General features: G+C 51.5%; 1 protein-coding gene across 1 annotated transcript in view; it reads left to right on the forward strand.

The window, feature by feature from the left end:
- The window catches only part of LIMD1 (LIM domains containing 1), a 57,520-nt gene that overhangs the window by 24,859 nt on the left and 8,270 nt on the right, over positions 1 to 24,391 (forward strand). Inside the window, exons 2-3 of the mRNA XM_036266340.1 lie at positions 4,181 to 4,282; positions 22,042 to 22,109. Of these exons, the coding sequence (XP_036122233.1) occupies positions 4,181 to 4,282; positions 22,042 to 22,109 (170 nt within the window). The remainder of the gene's footprint in view (positions 1 to 4,180; positions 4,283 to 22,041; positions 22,110 to 24,391) is intronic.

Consider the following 24,391-nt stretch of genomic DNA (forward strand, 5'->3'; position numbering starts at 1 on the left):
GGCCTGGCGGTTGTCCGTGTCCACTTGAAGATGTTGTCCATCCTGCCATTTCTTTAGGAGCAGGAGTGGGGCGGCCGCTCTGAGGTCAGTCCCCAGACCCAAACCAGACGAGTTCCTGTCCTCCCTGTGAGTCGACAAAATCCCAGCGACTCGGAGCTTCCTTGCGGCTCTCCTCCTCCGTGGGCTGTCTCGAAGGCTGGTCCTCTTCCCGCGTTCACCTGTGGGCAGTGGAAGGGCTGACCGTGCCCTTGACCCTCACGCTCCTCTGTTCTTTGCAGCCACATTTCTTTTTTTAAAATCCTCACCCGAGGCTATTTTTCCATTTCTTTCAGATAGAGTGGAAGGGAGAGAGGGATAGAGAGAGAGAAACATCGATGTGAGAGAGACACGTCAACTGGTTGCCTCCTGCACGACCCCGACCAGGGTCGGGGACGAGCTGCAACCTTGGCCAGAATCGAACCCCAGACTCTTTGGTCCTTGGGCCGACGCTTAACCACTGAGCCAAACCAGCCAGGGCTGCAATGACATTTCTACAGTGGCTCAGCCACCAGGATCAGCAGGGAAGAAGTGTGTTGCCCCTGGGGGTGGTTTTGTTCCCGCTGGTGAGCAGCTGTACTCCTGTGGCTTTGACGGCCACCCAGTCGGCCTGAGCACGCTTCGGCCGCCATCTGGCAAGCCAGCCTCTGTTGCTTGGTGTCGAGGTCTAGAGTTGGGTTGGCCAGGGACTTGGGACTGGGAGTAGACTTCGGGATCACCAGATGGTACAATTACTACCACATTTTTCAGGAGTGTTCTCCCCATTGCATTGATTCACGCCGCCGCAGAGCTCAGTGTCCACGGAGCCGTTCCTGTTTCCACAGGTGCTTGTTGAGGGCAGACTGAGTGCGCCTTGTCAGTGGCCGGGGGTGTTCAGAGATGAATAGGACTCTGAATCTATATAGAAGGCACTCACCAGGGGAGGGACATATGTACCCCACGTACGAGGGGCGAAGAGGGGAGTGTTCAGGGCTGCGTGTGGAGCTGCACAGGAAGTGAGTCAGTTCGATGGTTCTTCGTCAGCCACGTTCAGAGACCATGGTCAGGACATGGCCCTGTCCCCAGGCACGTCCAGTTTACTAGCAGAGGCCGGCAGGTGTCCAGGTAACCAGGAACCGGCCATAGCACGTCCAGGGGCAAACACGCCAACACCATCGCTTTCACATACCCACGTTCCCAAATGTCAGCCGCCCCCGAGGCCGCAGCTGGCCCGGGCTGCTTCAATGACCGGTCCTCCGGGTCCAGCAGCAGCAGCCCGGCCCACCGGTTTCCAGAGCGATGAGCCTGCTGAAACGGCCCACGGAGGGGTGGTCACGGCAGGACCCTGCCGCCCCACGTCACCTCCCCGCTGGCTGCCGCAGCTCTGTGCGTGCCCAGGACTGATGTGGCTCCTGACTTAGGAGCAGCCTACCTGGTATATGAAATGTTCAGACAGAAAGAAATGCTGAGACCTGTGAATTCATTGACATTTTCCATTTCATAGCGATGGGGACTCTGAACTTTCCTGCTTGCTAGGTACAGAAATACCAGCTGCGCAGTGGTCTCGCCCTACACCCATGCACACACATGAACGCACACACACACACACGGACATGCACACACGCACAGATGGACATGCACAGGCAGTTTCATAGTGATGAAAGACAAGGTGGGAGGGAAGGGCCTTGGAGCTTTCTGGGCTGTTGGAAATATTCTGTCTTGACTTGAGTTTGTGAGGCATTTGCCAAAATCCATTGGATGGTGGACTTATTTGTGCATTTCACTGTTTGTGAATTTTATCTTGGAAAAGACAATGATAAGGAAATAATGAACTCTGATGAGTGATTTGCAGGGGGAAGAGTCCAGGGTGAAGTGGATGGCTGTTTGCAGCTTGCTTTGAAATGCATCGAAAATAAGATGGATTGTTGGGTTGTCTGATGTTGACAGTCATAGAATGGGGGTGGTGGGCATGTGAGGGGGTATCCCTGTATGATTCTTTCAACTTTTCTGCATGTTTGAACATTTCATAATGTTGAAACTGAAGAACCACAAAGTGTGTTCTCTAGAGTTTTCTTTTCTTTTTACAATTTTTTTCCTTTATTGATTTTAGAGAGAAAGGAAGGGAGAGGGAGGAGATAGAAACATCATTGAGAGAGAACATCGATTGGCTGCCTCCTGCATGCCCCCTACTGGGGATTGGGCCCACAACCTGGGCATGTGCCCTGACCAGGAATCGAACCGGCAACCTCTTGGTGCATGGGTCGATGCTCAACCACTGAGCCACACCGGCCGGGCTTCTCTAGAGTTTTCCATGAACGAATTCCCCCAAGTGCCAGTTTCCCTGGCCAACACCATACTGTTCCTACAACGGCCTCCCGTGCTCCTCGGGGTTTGGTGAAGTGGCGTGAGGGCCCTTGGCTCGCTGTGCTCTCTGTGGGCCTGTTGGGGCTGGTGAGTGCATTTCACGAAAGGTGCGGGCTTGGATGCCTCTGAAGGTGGGACAGTTAGTTCGCCCACTTGGGACGATGGGACTGTGAACCACAGGGCTTCGGCCCTGTCGGCAGGAGACGGGGTCTGCAGCCTGAGAACAGCCGGGCAGAGGGGAACCAGAACAGGCCACCCGGGGCCCTGCTGACCAAGCACGAGAGCCGGTCACCTGCTGGGAGCCGGGGCAGCTCTTCTCGTGTGTATGTGTGCACATAGAATTGACTTTCCAACAATTTAACATGATACCATCTATTTAAAAATGTTTCAACTTTTTTGAGACTAGACTTTTTTAAAGCTATAGGGCAACGCCTGCTCTTAGAAGAACTGTTTTTTAAATACAGACACCGCAAAGAGGTAAAACCAGCCATAAACTTACAACCTAAAGAAACTCTTCTTTACGTTTTGGTATGTTTCCCTGAATCTTATTTTAAATATCCTGAACTGTTTGCACAGTTGCGATGTTTTCTGCTCGACCGTGATGGGATTCTGTGGAAGAGGCCCCCAGGCCTCCTTTCTGTGCACGGGCCGCGCCTGGGCCGAGGTAGCACAGCTTCCGGTTGGTCCAGAGAGACCGTGGCTTATCCATGGGCTGAGGTCCTGGGGGGCCTGGAAAGTCTTGGAGAGCTCACTTTTGTGCCGAGGCAACTTCGTGCTGAGTGCAGCAGCATCCTTTTCACTTAGATGCCTGCTTCTTGAGCAGTTACCAGGTGAAGGGCCCCGTGCTGAGTTCTTCATGTGTCTCACAGTAACGCTGAAGGGGGCTCCCGTCGCCCATTGCATGGGAAAAGCCGCTAGATTGTGGCATTACAATTCCAGACCAGGTCTTCCGGCAGATACATTGTAGTCGAGGCAGATGAATGCTTCAGAACTCTTGGTTTTCAAAGTAACCTTCGCTGCCGCTCCTGCAAACGTGCAAGGCGGGCAAGGCGGTTGGAATGGTCCTCTTTTCCCCAACTAAGAACTGATGCTCAGAGAACTTACCGGGTTTACTCGAGCCACGTGGGTGGTGAGTGGGTGGGAAGCTCCAGGTTAGAACCTGGCTCTTTGACTTCTGGTTCACCAGGTTGCCTCAGGGTCAGAGAGCCGGAGGGATGGAAGGGACAGGAGGTGGGTGCAGGGTGCCAGGCAGGGGAGCCCAGGAGAGAAGGCTCAGAGCTGAGACCCCGGGGGCGGGGGTGTTGTGTTTGGAGGTGAGGGGCCAGGGAGAGTACCTGCTCTGCGTTCTGACAGACCTGGGGCTGGGGCCTGACTTCTGTAGAAAGTGGGCTCGTAAATCCTAGTTGGTGGTTCCCAGTGAGAGCGAGAGGAAATCGTTCAGCTGAAATTTTGCCATCTGTGTGCTTGGAATATTGTCAGCATGGTGCAGGGTTTTGGACACTGTCTTAGAGACAGCAGGAGACTTAGACCTTTGGGCAAAGGAGCAGGTAGACATAGTGGAGGCATGGCAGAGCCAGGCCCGACAGCGGGGGTGGGACCCGAAGCGCAGCCTGGTGGCTGTTCCCTAGTCGAAGCGCTGATCCTTGATCGCTGGTGGAGGGAGAGAGACATTTCAGAGGAGGGCCGCGTGGCATTTGGGGATGCGTTGCTTAAGGGGAGGGTCACGAGGCTTTGTTCGTCGGCTTCTGTGACTCAGTGTACACTGTCCTCCTGACTCACTGGTGTGTTCTCGCCCTTGCAGGTGCCTGTGTGAAATGCAGCAGAGGGGTGTTTGGGGCCGGCCAGGCCTGCCAGGCCATGGGGAACCTCTACCACGACGCCTGCTTCACCTGCGCGGCCTGCAGTAAGTGTGTGGGGCGGGGTGAGGGTCGTGGGGGCGGGGACAGGGAGGAGACATTGCCCTTGGCCTTCATGGCCCCACCGAAAGGATAGTGCCTTCTAAACAGGGCTCCGTGCCAGCAACACAGGGGCCATCAAGGTAAGGTGACTGATCAGAGCACCAGGGATTGCCTGGGATGGACTTTGGTGACACATTGAGTGGCTTCAGAGTGATCCCTAATAATGTCGGGTTTGTAATGCCCATCAGAGAGCTCAGAAGAGTTGGGGGTGCGGAAGCACAGGGATTTACCATCATCTGCACATTGCCAGTTCTATCCCCTTCGGTGAAGGCGAGAAGGTGATTGATCAGTCAGTTACCCCAGTGGGAGGTGGGGCCCCTTCATCACTCTTAGACTCCAGTCTTTGATTTGAAGGCTACTGTACGAGTGTAGAGTATGGGGTGTGCATGCATGCCTGTGTGTGTGCATGCCTCACAGATGGTGGTACCTGTCAGCCCACACCTGTGGGCACCTGTGGGCGTGCGCATGCATGCCTGTGTGTGCACGCCTCACAGATGGTGGTACCTGTCAGCCCACACCTGTGGGCACCTGTGGGTGTGCACATGCATGCCTGTGTGTGTGCTTGCTTCATACCTGTGGGTGTCTTCGTACTCTAGTACATGCATTCTGATGAATACAACAAATTGGGGGACCAGGCCTGTGCTCAGCTCAGCACAGGTCTCACTGACTTAATGGCAACCACAGTGGAAGATTCTGATACATTGTAGGACATTTACCAAGTTTGACCAGGTCATGACCTGTGCTTGTTTTATGGTCTCTACCAAAGATCAGTTTCAAGGAGTGTCAGAGAGGAAGGAGTCTAATCGTCTGGCCCAGTGGTTCTCCATCCTGGCTGCTCATGAGAGTCACTGGGGAGATTATAAGAACCAGTGATGCCCCAGCCCCACCACGACCAGCAGAATCCAAAGCCCCACGGGTGGGATTTCTATCGTAGGGCAGGTGTGCAGTATATGGGGCAAGTGTGCAGTTCAAAGCTCCTCAGGTGACTCCAGGGGTGGCCAGTGCCAAGCACCCTGATTAGTGCCGGGCTCCTCACTTTAGAAGCCTCTGAAGAAGGGAGAGGAGGGACTTGCCCTCAGCTGGCTCGGGGCGCAGCCCTGGAGGTCCTCTGATGCCCCGTCTGCAGTGACTGTGGGCCCGGACCTGCCTCCTCACCTGCCGGGCCCTGCCGGCCAGGCTCGAAACCTCATGCCTCGGTCCTCACTGCGATTTCCTGTAAAACACGAGCTTGACCGTCGCCCTGTGGGGTTGACCACGGTTGGTTTTGCATCCATTTAGCAAGTTTATTTCAGCATTTTTGATAGGCTGCACCTCTGTGCTTCCCTGCAGTCTCCTGGTATAATGTCCTACTGGTTCCCTTGCCAATTCGTGAATTAAATACAATCTTTGGCACGTGTTTCTGGTTTATCTGTACAAGCATTGTGATCATACCTTCTTTTGAATTACTTCGACTTTTTGCTCCTGCCAAAATATTTCTCAATATTTGCTCTATTTTCCAGGAGAAAAGAAAATAGTAAGTAGAAGCTGTTTTTCTTCTCAAGCAATTATTATTTGAGCTAAGACAGTTGTTGGGAAAAGTCTTTACTGATGAGTCCGTTGGTTCTTCCAGTGGCTGCAGGCTGGCTGTCAGCTTCTCCGTGGTGGAGTTTATCTTGCTTCAGTTTCTGACAAGCGGCAGGGCTTGGGGAAGACAGCTGGTTTGGGTGTTGGCATGGCCCAGCGTTCAAGGCCCTTGTGGTCTGTGTCATTGCTTCCTGTTATCTTATCAAATCAAACCGAATTTCTGCTCTCCACATCCATGTCTCAACACATGGCTCCCCGGAATCTCCTCTCTCCGCACACTCTACACATTCAAATTCGGACCAGCCGTTAGGACCCAGCTCAGAAGCTGCCTCTTCCAGGAAGCCTTCCCTGTCCCACAGCAGGAAGGAACCATTTCTCCGGACTCAGGCATGCCCTGCTTTCTCATTGGTGCTGTCATGTAGACGTGACCACACTATCTGTGACCCCGTGCCAGCAGTCCAGGCCCTCGGGTGGAGCTGCTGAGGCATGGGGACGGGGACCCCGTCGGGTAGGGAGTGCCGCATGTTCCTCTTTGCCACGGCCTGCACACCCCCTGCTGTGGGTAAACACACAGCGGCCTCTGCACTCGGGAGCAGCGCCACGTGTCGGAGCAGCTTGCCTTGGGCACTGGCAGTAATTAGCCGCTGTTCAGATGGCTCGCTGTCCCTGTAAATGCCCCAGGAGGCACCGGGGCGCCCAAGCCTGGCTCTGCACCTGGGTCCTCAGGTGTGTCTGTGAATCTCCGCGTCGAGGGGCCGGCACAGCTGGGGCTGGGCGCATCCATCCCCCCCTCCGTGGTGGAAGAGGAAGTGGAGAGAAAGTTGCTCAAGGCTGAAAACCTAGCGTGGGGCTGGCACAGAGTCCAAGGCTCCCAAATCTGGACGAGCCTTGCACGTCCCCGTGTGCCGGTTGTTAGTGCGTGTGTGGGTGTGTATGTGAGTGTTTTCCTGTTTCCCGTTTCCTTTGTGAAAGTAATCGAGCTCGTTTCCGGTCTGTGATCACCCCTGGCTGGCCAGGGCCAGGTGCTGCGGCCTTCCCTCCCTCTGCGGGGCCGTTTCCTGGGTGCACGTCCCCAGAAGCAGCTTCGGGGTGCAGTGTGTGGGCGTTTCTGTGGTCTGGTAAAGTTCCCTTCTTTCTTGACGTGCTCCTCGGGCAGCCCGTGTGTTTGGTTGCCATGGAGATGTGGGCTGTGGGTCTCCCTTTTCCCCCCGCAGGCCCTGCCCGCCCGAGTGGCCTGACCCCAGCTGAACTGTCTCGGGAAGCCGCTGGCATGCCGTGGAGTGGGAGGGAGGGTCAGTGGAGAGGGCAGGCGTGGCTGGACTCCGTGTGTCAAGTGGCCTGTCTGAGGAGACGCTGGCGCCCATCTGTGGCTTCAGAGGTGGAATGCGAAGGAAGAAAAGGGGTGCTGGACTTGTGGGGTCAAGTGCAGTTCACCTTCCAGAATAGACTGTGAGGGACAAAGAAGGCAGGACTCTCCCTCTTCCAAGGCAGCTTCGGGTCCGAAAGGCCCGGTTGGGTTCACTTTGTAGACACCAGTTCGCCCGGCGGCCCGGGGAAACCCGCTGCTGTGCCCTGGCTTGCGCCTGGCTGCTCTTGGTTTTCGTCTGTGCGAGTTGGACGGTGGTGGACTAGATAAGAGATTGCACACTTTCCTTCCCCGGGGCTCCTGGAGCACGGGGGTGCCCAGGTCCGGGGGGTGGGGATTGGAGCACAGGCAGTCCACGCTGACGGGAAGGGTGCCTGCGCTCAGAGAAAGGCCACTCAGGGCCAGACAGGGTCCCCTCAGGACAGTGCTGGGATGTGCAAGTCAGGGCCACCACCGGTCCCTTTCAGTGCTAGCCTGGTGCTTGCATCCCTGCGGGGGCGGGGCGGGGGGGCCCTGGGACCTGCCAAGCTGTATCATAGGGGGAAAAGCCCGACAAAATTAGGAATATACCCCGTTGACCATCCCACCTTCCAGAACCAAACATCCATGCCTGTCAGGGATCGTGAGTGTATTTTTAGTGAAATCTCACACATTAGATGCAGTCAGGGGGTCTGAGTTAGTGGCCAGCCTGCGTCCGGAACACTAAAAGAGAGCCATTGATTGCCTCGGGTAAATGAAACAACTAGAAATAATCCCGGCGTGTGGAACAGAGGTTCTGATGGCTCAGTCTGGTTGGTGGTCCAGCATCCAGCAAGTTCTGAAGTACAGGAGGGTCTGGTCAGCTACTCACTGTGTCCAAATGCCACCCCTGAAATCCTGTTTGCCTAATCATTGACTTTGAAAATGCTGAGTCAGAACTAGTGGCACATGAATCAAGGAGGTCGTCCCTAATCCATGGCAGGGCAGGGAGGTCACCCTTAATCCATGGCAGGCCTGCTTCCTTAAAACAGTCATTGCAGTATTGATGAGGACAGTAAGGCCCCACTTAATGTCGCCGATAGGTTCTGCGACTTTAAGAGAGATGAGGTATGACTAAATCAGTTTCACCATAAGCTAATTGATACAAACAAGAGTTCAGTTCCTAGGGTGTCTTGTCAGTGTTAGAATGGAATGACCTTATTCAAGGACCTGCTGTAGTTTATAGGTGAGCCTTCTAGCTCACCGTTGGCCTGACCCCACACCAAGCCCTCTACCCACCGTAGCTCTCTAAATCCTGTAACAAACTATCCAGATAGAGCGTGAGGGAGAGAGAGAGGAAGAGAGAGAGAAACATTGATGTGAGAGAGACACATTGAGTGGTTGCCACTCACATGACCCCAACTGGGGCCCGGGATGAACTGCCACCGAGGTACGTGCCCTGAGCAGGAACCGAACCCAGGACTCTCTGGTCTGCGGGCCAACACTTGAACCGCTGAGCCAAACCGGCCAGGGCTCATCACCCTCGTTTTACAGACGAGCAGACAGTGACGTGGAGAGTTCCGTCTGCTTGTGGTTGCTGAGTGGCTGTCAAGGATGGTGGTTGGCCCTTGAGCCAGGGCACCTGCAGCGCCTGCTGTCAGCCACGGTGTTGTTACCTTTGCTCAGGGTGTGTACTGAAGGAAGGGGCTGGGTCTGGACGTGGGGCCTTACCACCACTCCTCAGATCCAGCTGCTGCCTTGGGGCTGGGTGACCACAAAGGTTGGGTTTCGGATGCTCTCAGATCGCGACCTGGCAGAGGGGAGACAGGACTCAATAGCGGCGGCACCCGTAGCAGAGAGATGTATTACGGGCTTTGACCAGGGGCCTCTTCATTCCTAAGGCTTTGGATCCCCGAATTTCGGAGCCATTGAGTCACCCCCCACGTTTCTCATCGAATGTCTGTATTTCTGCATGAGTCAAATGAGTCAGCGGGGTCCAAGGAGGAAGCTGAAGATCAGGAATGTGAGAAAGGGAGAGTGGGAAGGTCTCAAGGAAATCAGTGGCGAGGGGGAAATCAGGAAATGACCAAAATAGAGAGCTGGGCAGAGGGCTGTGCGGCCGGAAGAGAGCACAGGGGGATGTTTGCTTGGCGTGCTCCAGAGGCTCTGCGTCCGTCCCAGCAAACCCAGGTCTGCTGGGTGCACTGGAATTCGGACCGGACTTGGTTTCTTAGGTCAGACATTTTGGATTCAACCAGAGGCCATAAGTCTCTGATGTAGAGATTCTCTGTGCTGGTGACACGAAGAATCGAGTTGGAATTTTTGAACTATATTGTACAGGTAATGCCAGTGTAACCTACGTCATTACTTGCCACGCCTACATTCCAAGCACACGCGTGCTTTTGGGTGGAAGGAAATCTGCTTTCCTTTCCTTCAGTAACCCCAGATCAGGGGTGCAGCCTGGTTATACCCAATGTGTGTCTCCCCAACTCTCGGAGGAGAATGGAAGGTGTGCCACTGTACCAGGGTACACTGCACCCTAATGAGCATGGAGATGTTGCGCCGGGTGCCTCGCCTCAGAGCCTGGGTCCTGGGTTAGGGAGGGAGGGCTGTCCTGGAGGTCTGAACTTGATTCTGGCATCATGGACCCTGCTTGGGTCTCCTGGGCTCTCTCATTTTTCTAAGAGCATCTCTCCTTTTCTCTTAAATGTCCTGTCTCCAAAATCTTCCTAGGTGTTCCTAGGTGAGATCAACAACTGGTAGACAGTAGAGCAGATTGCCCTTCCAAAATGGGTGGTCCTCACTCAATCAGTTGAAGGCCTGAATACCAGAAAGTGACTGAGTCTCCCACGAGTGGACTGGGACATCAGTCTTTTCCTGCCTTTATACTAGAGCTACGACACTGAACTCTCCTGGGCCTCCAGCTTGCCACATCTTGGGACCTGGCAGCCTGCATACTGTGTGAGCCAGTTCCTTTTATAACAAATCTGTCTGTTTGCACCCCACCCCCCCAGTGCTGCTCCTCTGGAGAACCCTGACTCGTCCAGGCCCTTTCATCTTCCTTCTTTACTTCCCCTTCCCTCCTCACCTCCACTCTCTCGTGTTCCCTCCCCAGCCATTTCTTCTGCACCCCGGTTTCCCCCGGCACTTCCTTACCCCTGACACTGGTTGTAACGTGAGCTGGCATTCATGGGGCATGTGCCCCGTCTCCTCACGGCCTCTCATTTGCCTCCCAACCATGCCACTTACACAGGAGGAAGTGGAGTCTCACAGTGGCCACACAGCTGGTGTGTGGAAGACGAGTCCCAACTCAGTTCTAGGTGGCCCTGCAGTGTATGTCCTTGCCACCACATCCATGCTCATCACCTTCTACCGTGCATCAGTCACAGTCACGAGGAGGCTGTTACCATGCAGATGCCCAGCTCCACCCCAGAGATCCTGACCCCTGAAGTCTGGAGAGCAGAGCCCGGGTACACGCTCCAAGCTGAGCGTCCCAGGGACCTGATGCCGCCTCCTGGGAACTTATCTGTGCCCTGCAGCCGCCTCCCCGCCCACCCCCCTTCACCTTCATGTGGCCTCCAGGTCTCTGGCTGCTTTCCTGGACTCTAGATCCACACAGCCCCATATGGCAGCCAGTGGCCACGTGCGACTGTTGAGCACTTGACATGTGGTGAGTGTGACTGAGAAGTTGACATTGTTATTTTATTTCCCTTTAATTAAAGTTTAAATTTAAATAGCCACATGTGGCTAGTGGCTGCCATATTAGACAGTGCCAATAAAGTCTCTGTTCTTAAACCAGAGTTCACTTATTCATAAGAAATGATTAGTGAAGTTGATTATTTTCAGTATTTTATACATCACAAAGGCAGTGTAGTCAGATTGTAAAAGAAAAAAATATATATATACACACATATATGTGAGATATACATAAATATGAGAAAAAATCACCCACACCCTGTACCAAGACACAAGGACTACCTCAGCCTCTGTTCGTAGTCGGATCTGCTGGCGGTAAATCTTTCCGATTTTAAATGAGTGAATTCATCTTTATTTCGCCTTTGGTTTTAAAATATATTTTTTGCTGGGTTATAAAATCCTAGGTTGATAGTTTTTTTCTTTTAATGTTTCCTTGCTCGCATCGTTTTCAACCGGAAGTTCAGCGTCGTCTTCATCTCTGCTGCCTCACAGCTCACCTCTGCTCTTCTCGGTTGTCTCGTTCTTTCCTCTGCTTCCTTGGGGTAGTTTCCGGTGTTACGCCTTCGAACCCACTCTCTCCTGCAGTGTGCAATCTGCTCTACTGCGCATCGACATTTTATATCTCAGGTGGCTTAGTTTTCCCCTTTAGCAGTTGAATTTGGGGTGTGTGTGTGTGTGTGTGTGCTGTCTCCCATGTCACTACCTCACCTTTTGTCTGTGTTGAACACGGCGGCAGTTTGTAATGTTCTTCTCTGCTCAGTCTGATGTCTGTGTCGGGTCCGGGTTGACTTCCAGAGACTGACTGTTCCCTTCATTACCCTGCTCGTTTTCCTGACCTTCTGCATGTCTGGTAATCTTGGATTGGATGCCAGACATTTTACCTTGTTGAGTCCTGTATATCTTGATATTCCTTTAAACCGTCTGGAGCTTTCTTCAGGGTGCAAATAAGTTATTTGGCTCTTACGATTTGTGAGGTGAGTTTAGAGCAGAACTCAGTCTAATTACTCCCCACTCCCGGGAAAACCTTCCTGATTTCACTCACTACCCCGTGGAGTAGACGAGTTTCCCAGTGTGGCTGGTGGGATCAGGCACTGACTGTTTCAGCCTCGTGAACACCAGGCACTGTTCTCGCTCATCTTTCCAGGCGTCTCTCCCCCTGGCGGTGTTCGCTTCTTCACCCAGATCTGTGCTCTGCTGAAGCCCGAAGGGCGCCCTCTGCAGGTGTCCAGGTTTGTCTGCAGCGTTTCCTTCTCTGGCCCTGACGGTGGTGGTCTGGGGTGGTGGTCTGCAACAGTGGGAATGGGAAACAGCAGAGAGTTGGGGGGCCCGTGCCGGTCTGTGAAGAAGGAGCACGGAAACTGAGTGTTTAGAAACTTTCGTAACAATTTGACAGAGTAAATCCGGGCTTGGATTTTATGTTTCATTTTTTTTATGTGATTATGAAAATAAATCTGACAGGTGGAAATTAAAAACAAAACAAAAACCTGGCCCTTTATCCCAGGTTAACTGAGAAGGAAGGCGTGACCTGGAAGAGATGGGCAGAGAAGGAGACGGAGGGGATGTGTTCTTAGCTCAGGGAGGTTTCCGCTGTGGAAACTGAAGGTTTAGTGTGAGCCAGTACTGGGCTGGTCCCTCACTCTGGTCCCCAGTTTGTCCTCTCCACAAACTTCCATTTCTGGGAGAACCGCACCCCGAGTGCTCTCCCCCTCTCCCCCCTCCGCCCTGCACCTGGGCCACTGAGGCCGCCCAAGCCTGCGGACTCCAGGCCGGTCGGTTTCATTGGAGCCAAACCGGTCTGGCTGTCTCTTCCCGGTGCTTTGCTGTTGGCAGTACGTTTTAAGAGTTGACCTATTTTGGAAGAAGCGGATCAGGTAGAACTTTGTGCGATGATGCAGCTGCTCTAAAGCTGCCCTTGTCGCAAGTGTCCGGCAGGTCCTCCAGATGTCCTTGTTCAAGTACTGGAGCTGAAGTTCTAAAGTTGTTTTATTTATTATTTATTTATTTTAAATCCTCGCCCGAGGATATTTTTTCATTTGTTTTCAGACAGAGTGGAAGGGAGGGAGGGAGGAGGAGGAGAGAGAGAGAGAGAGAGAAAGAAAGAGAGGGAGGACGAGAGAGAGAAACATCGATGTGAGAGAGACACATCAACTAGTTGCCTCCTGCACAACCCTGACCAGGGCCGGGGGCTGAACTGCAGCCGAGGTACGTGCCCTTGACCAGAATTGAACTCACCACTCGTTGGTCCATGGCTGACGCTCTAACCGCCGAGCCAAACCAGCCAGGGCAGAGTTGTTTCATTCTAATTAATTGATGTTTACGTACGAGTAGCCACCTGGTAGCCGCTGTGGACAGTACAGGTTGAAGTGACCAACTGGAGCAACTCGGTAAAAACACAGTCTAAACGACTGCTAGTTTTTATGCCTTTTTTCAGGAACTTGGCTCAATTTTGGGAAAATCTCGCATTTTTACTTTTCAGGGAGGTATTTTGGAAACGGACACTTGTGATGAGGTCTTACAGGTGAGAGCCAGGTACTTCCGGAATGCAGCAGTGGCCTGTGTGTCTGGAGGGAGGGAGGCCGGTTGCAGGCCAGTGTACTGTCAGGTGGGAGCCGACTGCCGCCCGCCCCACTGCGACCGTCCTCACCTCGCTGGCTTCACCTGCTCTTTTCTCTCTTCAACCCAAGGTGCCCGAAGGCAAATATAAAATATTCATTCACTGCATCTATAGGAAGTGGCTTTTACAGGGGATTCTTGATGAGTCTGTGCACTTGTTAGTCAATATTTTATAAACAATTAAATAAAGAACAACTTTGGCTACAAAGCTCTGGGAAAACTAATATATTTCAGTCCTGGCCAGTTTGGCTCCGTGGTGCGAGCATTGGCCCATGGACTGAACGGTCGCGGGTTCAACTCCCAGGCAAGGGCATATACCTGGGTTGCAGGTTCGATCCCTGGCCCTGGTTGGGGTAGTGTGGGAGGCAACCAATTGATGTGTCTCTATATAGATGTTCTCTCTCTGTCTCTCTTTTTCTTCCTCCTTCCCTTCTCTCCGTTCCACTTTATCTAAAAATCAATGGGAGCCTGGCTGGTGTGGCTCAGTGGATTGATCATCATCCCTGGACTGAGAGGTCCCGGTTCGATCCCGTTCAGGGCACATACCCAGGGTTGCGGGCTGGGTCCCCAGTGCGGGGCGTGCAGGGGGCAGTCGATCAATCCATGTTTCTTTCTCACATGATGCTCTCTTTCCCTTCCTTTCTCTCTAAAAAATCAGTAAAAACAAACAACAAAAATCAATGGGAAAATATCCTCAGGTGAAGATTAACAAAAACAAAAACAAAAACCAAAAAACCTGGTATATTTCAGGTATGCCCGTTTCCTGGTGCCAGGGACTTCTCTGCTCAACGCAAAGTGACTCTGAAACTCGCCTTCCCCCTCCCCTCCCCGGCTTTGTGTTTGATGCTAATAATTCAGGCCTGGGCTAGGTCTTAACACTTCTGTTTGACCAGGATGAATCTCATCGCGTGTAAATGCTGGCTCAGAGACCAGCCTCAGTGGTTCTCAAAGTGCAGTCCCTGGACCAGCAGGAGCAGCGTCACCTGGGAAAGGCAGGTTCTCAGTGCCTCCCAGACCCAAAAGAACCTCTGGGGGTGGAGCCCAGAGGTCTCTGTTCTAACAAACCCGGCACCTGCTGCTGAGCATGCTGAAGTCTGAGAACCCCCGGCTTCTGATTTTGGTGCTCAACCCTCCACCGTTCCGTTTTGTCCTCGGTCTGTGTGAGTACTGGTCCAGCTGTCCCTGGCTCCTTGGTGTCACACCTCCACGTATGTGCTGCGCTGCTGACGACAGGACAGTGAGACTTGTCCCCACTCCAATCCCATGAGATTTGATTAGGAAGGACAAGAAATCCACCTTCTTCCAGCTGGTCTGAGAGAGATTTCTCCTGGGACAAGGAGAGAGCATAGTGTGGTAGGAGGTGGTGGCTTTGCACTAGAGACCTGGGTTCCAATCCCAGCTCTTCTACTTAGTTTTAGCCACAGAGGCATGTTGTCCGGCTGATGTAGTCTTTGCATAATGTAGCAGGTGGAGTGGAACTGCCTAGAATGCAGGTCACATTATTGCAGGATTTATGAAATGACCTCGGCCAGCCTCCTTGACCAGCCAGCCTGCAGTTCTAAGGGCTGTGCTGTGCCAACCCGTCCTGGTCCTGGCTGTGCTCTGGGGCCACCTAGTGGTGATCGGCTGCTCTAACTTACATGTCAGTGAGCTCGGTTCTGCGTCCAGCGCTCGAATGGGACGCTCAGGACAGTGGCAGTGATTCCAGGTTAGGTGTCTGTTTCACTGGCCAGGTCTGCCTCCCTGCTTTCCGCCTGACCACCCCTTCCCTTCAGCGTGCCTGTGGCAGAAGGTGGGAGCCACCGCCCCTCAAGTTACACCCACACCTGTGCCCTCACCGGAGTTCTTTTACAGAATTGTCAGGATAACTGAGACACGATGCAGGGAAAGTGCCCAGTAAATAGTAAGTGCTCCAGAAATGGAAGTCCCCTTCTCCGGTCCTGGTAGGAGGAGAGACTGGATTCCGCACACCACTGTGCGGTTGACAGGAGCGTGGGACAAGCATGCGCTCAGAGCCACACAAGCCTGGGTCCCCGCCATGCCCACACACCGCCTAGGCGCGCCTGCCTGAGCCTCGGAATCAACCACGTGCAGATGATAACACTGAACTCTGGAGCATTGTGTTATTTATTTTTATCTTTATTGGAGCATTGTGTTTTTATGAAGAGAAAGGGAAACCCAGAGAGTTGGGAGCAATCCTGGGGTGTCATTTCCAGTGATTCCCAAGAACAGTCAGTTCCCGCCTCCTGTGCTGCTCTGTGACACTGACATGGGGTGGAGTTTCTTTCTGCCACATTCTCTGGTGAGCCCTTTGCACACGTGCTGAAACCCGGAGGAGGCCACGGAGCCACGTGTGGACTTCTCTGTGAGAGGCCCGTGGCGGGGCAGGGACAGAAACGGGCACTAACGATGCAGTAACGTGTGACCATGTTTTTAAACATTTAAAAAACTTTTTTAATATGTGGAAGTTCTAAACGCAGTCCTTGACACAGAAGGCAGGCAGCAGATGTTAGCTTTTCTCTCCCACTGACAAAATACAGACACAAACTCTGGGCGTGGGATTCGTGGTCTAAACTTAGATGGCCTTTTAAACCCGAAGTGAAAACTGGAGTTGAGTTCTCTGGCGCGGACTAAGGCCCACTGTCAGGTCTGTGGGGAGCGCTCAGTTTTTATTTATTTTTGATCAAGGAAAAGCAGATGCATCCTGAGAGCCCTTCCCTGGCCCCTCTGGGGACTGGCAGGCAGCAAGAGCATTTGTCTAGCCAGCTGGGCAAGTTTTTAAATGATGATCAAAGTAATACTGTGTGTTGTTAGAAGTTTGAGGAGCTGTAGGAAAGTAGAAGGAAGCAAACAAACAGCAGTAACACTCCCCACCCCCACCGCCGTGATGCAGACGCCATGTCTACTCAGAGGCACTGTCACTCACTCCTGCAGATTTCTTTTCCAGTCCTTCTTCAAACACACAATTTTTGGATCTTTTTTTACTTTTCATATTATTCCATAAGGGTTTTTTTACTTAAAAGTTTTTAAAAATGTTTTTATTAATTTTTTTAGAGAGAGCAGAAGGGAGAGATAGAAACATGATCGGCTGCCTCCTACACGCCCCCCGCTGGGGATGGAGCCCACAACCCGGGCATGTGCCCTGACGGGGAATCGCACCGGGACCTCTCAGTCCATGGGCGGTGCTCAGTCCACTGAGCCATGCCGGCTGGGCCATAAGGGCTTTTTAAAATTAAAAAAGTGTTTTTCAGGTTATAAATACATAATTCTAGAAAAATTTATTATAGAAACGTATGAAACAAAAAGTGAAATTTCTCATATCTACAAGTGTACCTAATACTACAAAAATTTTCAAATATTGAAATGTATGAAATAGTAAGTGAAACTTCCCTTTAATACATCCTACCTACATGATACTGGATGTGGTTTTAAAACATTTATAAAATTGAAAGTGAAGTTTCCCTGTAATGCTGTCAACCAGCACTGACCACTGATAATTTTAGTGTGCAGGCCTCCAGGTTGTTCTTTTGTGTATCAGCGGGTGTGTATGTGTGTGTGTGTGCGTAAGTTACTGAAATGGAATTGTACTCTAAACACAGTTGTCCAGCTGGCTTTTTTCACTTACTAATGTATTTTGAGTATTCTTCTATAATATAAGCATTTTCCTGTATCACTAAAACACTTACTTGAATGGTATTTTAAATGGCTACATAATATTTTCACATTTAGATGTACTCTGTTTTATGTAGTCATTCTGTAAGGCTGCCAGATTAGATCCAAGTAAATATTTATTCACATTTCAGATTCTTTCCCTAAGCTAAGTCCCAGACTGCCCCAAGTCAGACAAACATTTTTAAGTTTTCCTTCCAAAGAGAGTTTATCATTTTACACTCTCATCAGTAGCTTACAGAAATATGCCGTGACAGCAGTCACAAACGACTGTGATCACTTAGAAAAAGATCTGTGTTGATATCATAAGTGGAAGAACTCTTGTTTAATTTACATTTCTTAGAATAAGAGAGGGTTCAGTGCTCCGGCATGTTTAATGATCTTCCTCGATGATTTTTGGGACAGAGGTAATCTGCCCCCTATTTTTTTAAAAAATATTTTTTCTTTATTAATTTTAGAGAAGAAGGGAGAGGGAGAGAGAGACAGAAACATCGATGAGAGAGAACATCGATTGGCCACCTCCTGCATGCCTCCCACTGGGGATCGGGCCCACAACCTGGGCATGTGCCCTGACCAGGAATCAAACTGGTGACCTCTTGGTGCACAGGTCAGTGCTCAACCACTGAGCCTCACCAGCTGGGCTGCCCTCCTTTAAAACAAAACAAACCTCAGAGGAGAGGGGTGGGGGGAGGGAAGAGATAAACCAAAGAACTTATATGCATATACGCATAACCAATGGACACAGACAACAATACTGGGGGGGGGGGGGGCTGGGAGGAGGGTGTTGATGGGGGGAAAAGGAGAAACATCTGTAACAAAAATAAATTAATTTAAAAATAAATAAATAAATAAAAGCTAAAAACAAAACAAAAAATTAATTCCCTGCTCAGATTCCTTAGAACTTCCTGGGCTCATTCCTGGACCCAGAGCTGGGTGTTCTGCCCCATTGGGTCAGAAGCCTCCCCCCTCTCTAGTCTGGTGCGGATTTTAGGTGGCCTTCTGCTCCCTCTAGTGGCCTCACCGGCAGCTGCAGACTCACCTCCTTTCTCACCATCCCTGTGGAAAATCCTAGAGTGAAGTAATTAAAATGAACTTCCCTGGTCTGGGGGTTGTGTTAGTAAACTGAAATCATTTAGTCGTAAGCACTCATCGTTACCTTATTTTAGCAGAGTCAGGAAGTACTTGTGAAGGTTCTAGAACCTTCTAGAAGTGCGGGTAAACTAGCTTTGAGGGAAAGATAGGAAAGGCTTTGAGAGCACAAGGCTTGTAGCCTTCTAACATATGCCTCACTCCTCACTCCATCACAATTTGTTTCAGGCTATAAATAATATAATCAGTGCCGAAAAAAAGAATTAAAAATCACCCATTTCCATACTCAAAGATAATAACCATTAACATTTGGTATACATTGGGTGTGTACAAGCATACATATAATTTTGCAGTCACATAGGTGTGTATGTATATATCCATGTCTGTACACACCCACACATACTTTTATACCCTCCTTTAGAGAATTGTAAATAAGTCTCTGGGTCATTAAATCTCTTTTTGAAAACAATCTTTTTTTATGGCTGCATAATAGTGCTAATGCCATCATCTATTTGATAGGAATTAGACATTTGGTTGGTGCTCATTCATTTTTTGTGGGCAATTATAAATGATGCCGAGACGAAGCACCTTTAACAACTGAACTCTGATCGTTTTCTTATAGTAGAGTTTTTGGGTCAAAATAATCTGCACTTTCTAAATTCTATGAATATTTAATACCAATTTTCTCCTCAAACCTTGTTCCAGTTTCCACTGTTCCTCGCAGAGTGGAGAGTGTCTGTCAATGTCGTCATAACTCTTCACCTTCTGCCGGCCTGACGCAGCGTGGGATATTTTAAATATGTCAGTTTTTTAATCATTAAAAAAGTTAAAGATTTTCTTTTATATTTGTTGGTCATCCATGCTTCTTTGGTCATCTGTCTTTGCCTGTGTCTTTTTTCTCTATTGGACTGTTATTTGCATTTTAGGATTAAGTTCTTTTTTGTCATATGGTGCAGATGTTTCTCTAGTTTGTCATTTGTCTTTTGGTTTATATAATTTAATCTAAAGAGGTGTGTGTGTGTGTGTGTGTGTGTGTGTGTGTGTGTGTGTAGTTAAACTACAGGAAAGTACTGTAGGAGATAACTTTATAGCCACAATGTACAAACATTTATATTACGGATAAATTGGAATCATCTTGCTTCCCACCCTACTTCCCCCTTTCCGGGCAGCTGCTCTTGTGAATTGAGGGCACAGGTCCTGCAGTCCCAGTTTTTCTTTTCTTTTCTTTTTTGTTTCAGTATGTGCCCCTCACGGGAACCAAACCCGGGACTCCCTGGTCCGCAGGCCAGCACTCCACCCGCTGAGCCAAAACGGCCAGGGCCCAGTTTTTCTACTGTTTCCACACATTTGGATATTAATAAACAACACGCAGTCCTAGTTTGAGTGCATGCTATGACTTACACATATAGTAGCGATGATATTAATGCATCACTGAGCAGCGTTCCCGTTTGCACATCAGCTTGTTTAATTCATAATAATATGCACCAATCCAGTTCATTTTGACTGCTATGTAACATCTCATTCAGTGACTTTAACTCCAGCATCTCCCTCCCTGTATGCATCAGTTTTTCTATACTGGTGAGCACTGCGGATGTTTCTGGGTTCCCAGGTTTTTATTTCAGGGCTACAGAGGACATCTGTACATGTGCGGTAGGAGAGCTCGAGGGGCACCCCTAGGCCTGTGTTGCAGGTCATGTGGATTTTCAGGAGTACGGGCTCTTGCCAAATTCTTCCCGAAGCGGTTGTGCCAGTCGACACGCCCCCCCAGCTGTGTGAAAGGCTCCTCTTGTCGCACGGCGCCCCCAGGTCACGGTACTGTCGGGCTTGGTGGGTTCCGCCCGTCTGGGAATGAGATAGCGTCTCACCGTGTTTTAATTCGCACGTCCTGGTTGCTGGTGGGGTTGACCATCCTTTTAAATGGTTAGTGCCTAGAATTTAATGGGTTTTCTCTTCTTTGCACCTTCCCTTCCTATACTTTGCCCATTTTTCCACTGGGTTACTTGTCTTTGTCTTCTCGAGTGTTGGTGTTCTTTATGTTTTAGGTACTAGTTCCTTGTTAGGTGGGTTGCAGCCACCTTCTGATCCCTGGCCTGCCTTTTATCTCTTCAATTCAGCATTTACTGCCCTTGTCAGACCATCCCCAAGCCCTCCTAGTGCGTAGCTGATGTGAAATCACATTCTATCCTAAGGGGTGTAGCACGTACTCAGAGTCCTACCGAGTCCTCAGGAACCAGTGAGAGGGCTCGGGAGACACAGAAACAACAGTGGGTCTGGCAGCAACAAGCACCACACAAAGAAGGGTCTGCCCAGGCCAGGAGGAGGCGGGGCCTTCCACAGAGGAGGGTACGGAGGCGGAAAAGTGGATGGTCAGCCCGCCGTCTGCGTCCTTTCTTGACCTCAGCCTCCATTGCAGCCTGCAAGCCTGCAGCCATGCTCACCCAGCCAGGGGGCGCTCTTCTGCCTCCCGTGGCCCCCAGTCCACCCGCCGCCGACCCCCTCTATCCGCCTCCCTGCTGGGCAGCAGTTTGATTTTTCCAGCAGTTTGTCTTTTGAACTTTGTTGTTTTATGTTGGACAGAAGTTTAGATTTTCGATGTCACATTTATCAGTCTTTGCTTTCATAAGATGCGGTTTTTAGGTCTTACCTAAGAAATCCTGTTCCGTGCCAAGGTCCAAGACAGTTGCCTGTCATTTCCGATAATAGCTTTTGTTTTTCGCACTGAGGTCTTAGATCCACCTTTTGTAGTTGAACTTATTTCCTCTGCTGTGGCTTTTCGTCGGCGTGGATACTTGCAGAGTCCCCTCTGAGCTCCAAGGCCACATCCACAGTCTCTCTTCTGTCGCCCTGTGCTCGGCCTGCTCTGGGGACACTCTGGGTTTGTCTGTGTCCCCAGTACTGTTAATATTTGTGACATTGGTGACTTAGGTTTCATGTGTGGACCCTGGCTCCAGGGGCTCGATTCCACTAGTGTTTAGAACCCCTTCAGCTTTTGAAACTCCCGAGGAGTCTGGTGGGTGTGCTTTGTGCCTGGCGCTGGAGTCTTGGAGCCGGGCACACGGCTGAGGCACGGACCCGGGGTCTCCCGCCGGCTGCTCCTGCTCACCGTGAACACCTGGCCCATTGTGTTTTTTCATGAGGGATCAAAGGAACGATAACGTAAGTTATTCTTGTCAGTGTTCTAGCTCCACGGACACTAAAGTGACAGCTGAGGAGTCAGGGTGCTTTGGGTTTTTCCCGTGGCCGCTCGCCCCATTTAGATCCCAAGAAAACACGAAAAATCCTTATCCTTCCAGCAATGTGTACTTTCCGTAGTTCAGATGAAAAAAGATCTGAAAATAAGGAAAACAGGAGTGGACCAATTTACAGGACTTTCCTGATAGGATGTCACCAGTGTCCCCTGGAGAACATGTCGAAGGCGATGGTCCCAAACCCCTGGGGGAAACAGGAGCTTCACAAGAGACTGTTGCCCGGTGCCCCCACTTGTGTGCCCCAGCCTTCCTGCCACCAGCGTCTCACTGCCTGTTCAGCAGGACCGTCCCGGTCAGCCCTTGGCAGCGCCTCCAGGGGCGTCTCCTGGCCTCAGCCCGCCCACTGCCAGGGGCCACCAGCGGCTTCACTAACCACAAACCTGCCTGCAGTTGGCATTGTCTGCGTGTCTGTTTCTGCGTAAAGAGATTTTGCCTTTCTTTTCTGTCTGTTCGCTGCATGGTAACATTTTCTTTTCACTCTGCCTCTGTGTTTTTTCCTTAGGCCGGAAGCTGAGAGGAAAAGCCTTCTATTTCGTCAACGGCAAAGTGTTTTGCGAGGAAGACTTCCTGGTGAGTTTGTCCCCAGGTCGTCTCTCCTGCCGTCCTGACCAGAGCTGGGCATGCGGAGGGGCTGGCCGGAGAAGAGGGTGGGCTCTCCGGGTCCCCGTGTCGGTGGGACGGCACTGCTTGAGAGAGGAGTCCTGCCCTGCCCTCTGTAGATGTGAGGGGTGGCCCGTGCTCCTGAGGCAAAGGACCGACCACAACACTCTGTGCCTTGAAGGCACCTGAGGGTCACTTGGCCTGTCCTCTTGTTGCTTCTCCCATTTCTCCCTCCCCCCCAAAAAAACCTTCGGACTGGGACCTGGGCCTTCCTTCCTTCTCTTTCTGCCTGCTCTCCAGGGAGATCCAGCCTCCCCCATGCACGGACAGCCCGTCCATGTGCCAGTGATCCCCGATCTGAGCTCCAACCCTGTCAGCACCCCTGAGGCCATCTCGCTGCCCACAGGACAGTCCCTGGCCTGAAGCAGAAACATCTCCTTGCCTTGGGTCCTCATCTCTGAGAACTGTGTCCCAGGTTCCTCCTGTGCCCTCTTCCTGCCTGTCCCCGAGTGCAGCCAAGCATGGAGCCTGGGGCCACCTGGGCCTCCCTGGGCCTGCGCAGCTGGCAGAGTCGGGGTGGCCCAGCCGGCTGGCCTGATCCCCTCCCACACTATCTGCCTGTCCTCCTGGCCTGCCGGGCCCTGCACCCCAGGGTTCGAGGCTGGCGCAGGAAAGCTCTCTGCATCCGGAGCCTGCCTCTGCCCAGCCCTGTGTTCCTCACTCTGCGCTTGCCATTCTCTGCATGCCCGCCAGCCTCCCCTTCCGGCCTTAGCTGTGCCGTGTACCCTGCTACAGCCCTTCACCCTGTCTTTGCCCGGTAACTCCGACGTCCTTCCTTGTCCCTCCTGCCCCCACATGGGACACGCCGCCCCCCGCGGCCCCGCCTGGCCGAGCAGTTAGCGCAGCATCGTGTCCATTTACACGCCTTCCCGTCCTGACTGTACTGTATGCCCCTCCCCCGGAGGGAAGCCCGTGCTTGTCCACGTTTCGGTCACCAGAGCCGAGCAGTGCCGAGTGTACAGTGGGCCCGGCACAGGGTGTTGAGCTGAGCCTGCGTTTCAGGGATGAGGAGCTGAGACCCAGAGGTGGCCGGGGGCCAGCTTCTTTGTGGATGTGCGCATGGATTCGTTATGACTCGTGTTTGCCGGCACAGACAAGCAAACCCAAGCTGGATTGAGCAACAAGGAAGGTCATTCCAGCAACGCCTTTGGGACTCATTTTCTCTTTAGTTTTTGGGCCTGCCTCTCATTGTGTTGGCATCAGACTCGGGCACTGTGTGATGGCCGGATGGTGGCAGCCCTTCTGAGGTCTGGTCCTGCTTTCAGAGCCTGAGCAGACAGCTCCTGGAGTCTCATTGGCTCTTGTTGGGTCACATGGCCATCCCTGGGGAAAATCATTGGTGCTGGAGGAATGCGATGCTCTGATTGGCCAGGGTTGAGTTGGGGCCCGGCATGGGGTCAGCCCTGCAGAAATCCTGGGGCCTGCCAAGTGGGGCAGGGGTGGGTCCCAAGTGAAAATACAGAACTGTTGTTAGCCCTGGAATGGACAAAGAGCCCGGCAGCGGAAACCCCCACCACTGGTTGTAGAAAACTTCCCTTTTCCTTTTGTCCACTTTCCTTTCCATTACATTTCCCCCCTTAAGTTCTGTCTGCAATATCTAAACTCTAGTGTCTTCCAGTGTGTAATATCTAGTATGTCTTCTGAAGAGAGTTCCTCATTTCTCCCAAGACTCCAGCTGTGTGTGTGTGTGTGTGTTGGTAAGGTATGGTAGATACTACCTACCACGTTTCTTCGAAGCTAACTGTAAAAGGCATTAGCTTTTTAACAGGAATCGGACTTGAATTTGAACCCTGTCCTTACCCCTTAGAGGCTGTGTGACCTCGAGAAGGTTGCTTAACCTCTCTGAGCTTCCCCTTTGAGAAATGGTATAACATATACTCGCAGAATTGTTTTAGGATTAGAGTGATGGTCTCAAACTTGAACATGCACCAGAATCCTCTGAAGAACTTGTGAAAACACAGATTCTGGGCCCCATCCCCTGAGTTTCCAATTCAGTAGTTCTGGGCTGGATTCTAAGAATTTACAATTTTTGAAGTTCGCAGGTAATACAGGGGAACTCCTCCTTTAGAAGACCTGATGGATTGAGGCCTCTCTGGCATGTCATGGGTACCAGACACACTTATTGTGAGGGCAAGTGGTGTTAGTATGTGCCATGGCTTTGGTGGCAGAGACCACTCCATGATTCATCATAC

Source organism: Molossus molossus, unplaced genomic scaffold (genome assembly GCF_014108415.1).
Source record: "Molossus molossus isolate mMolMol1 unplaced genomic scaffold, mMolMol1.p scaffold_m16_p_18, whole genome shotgun sequence".
Lineage (NCBI taxonomy): Eukaryota > Metazoa > Chordata > Mammalia > Chiroptera > Molossidae > Molossus > Molossus molossus.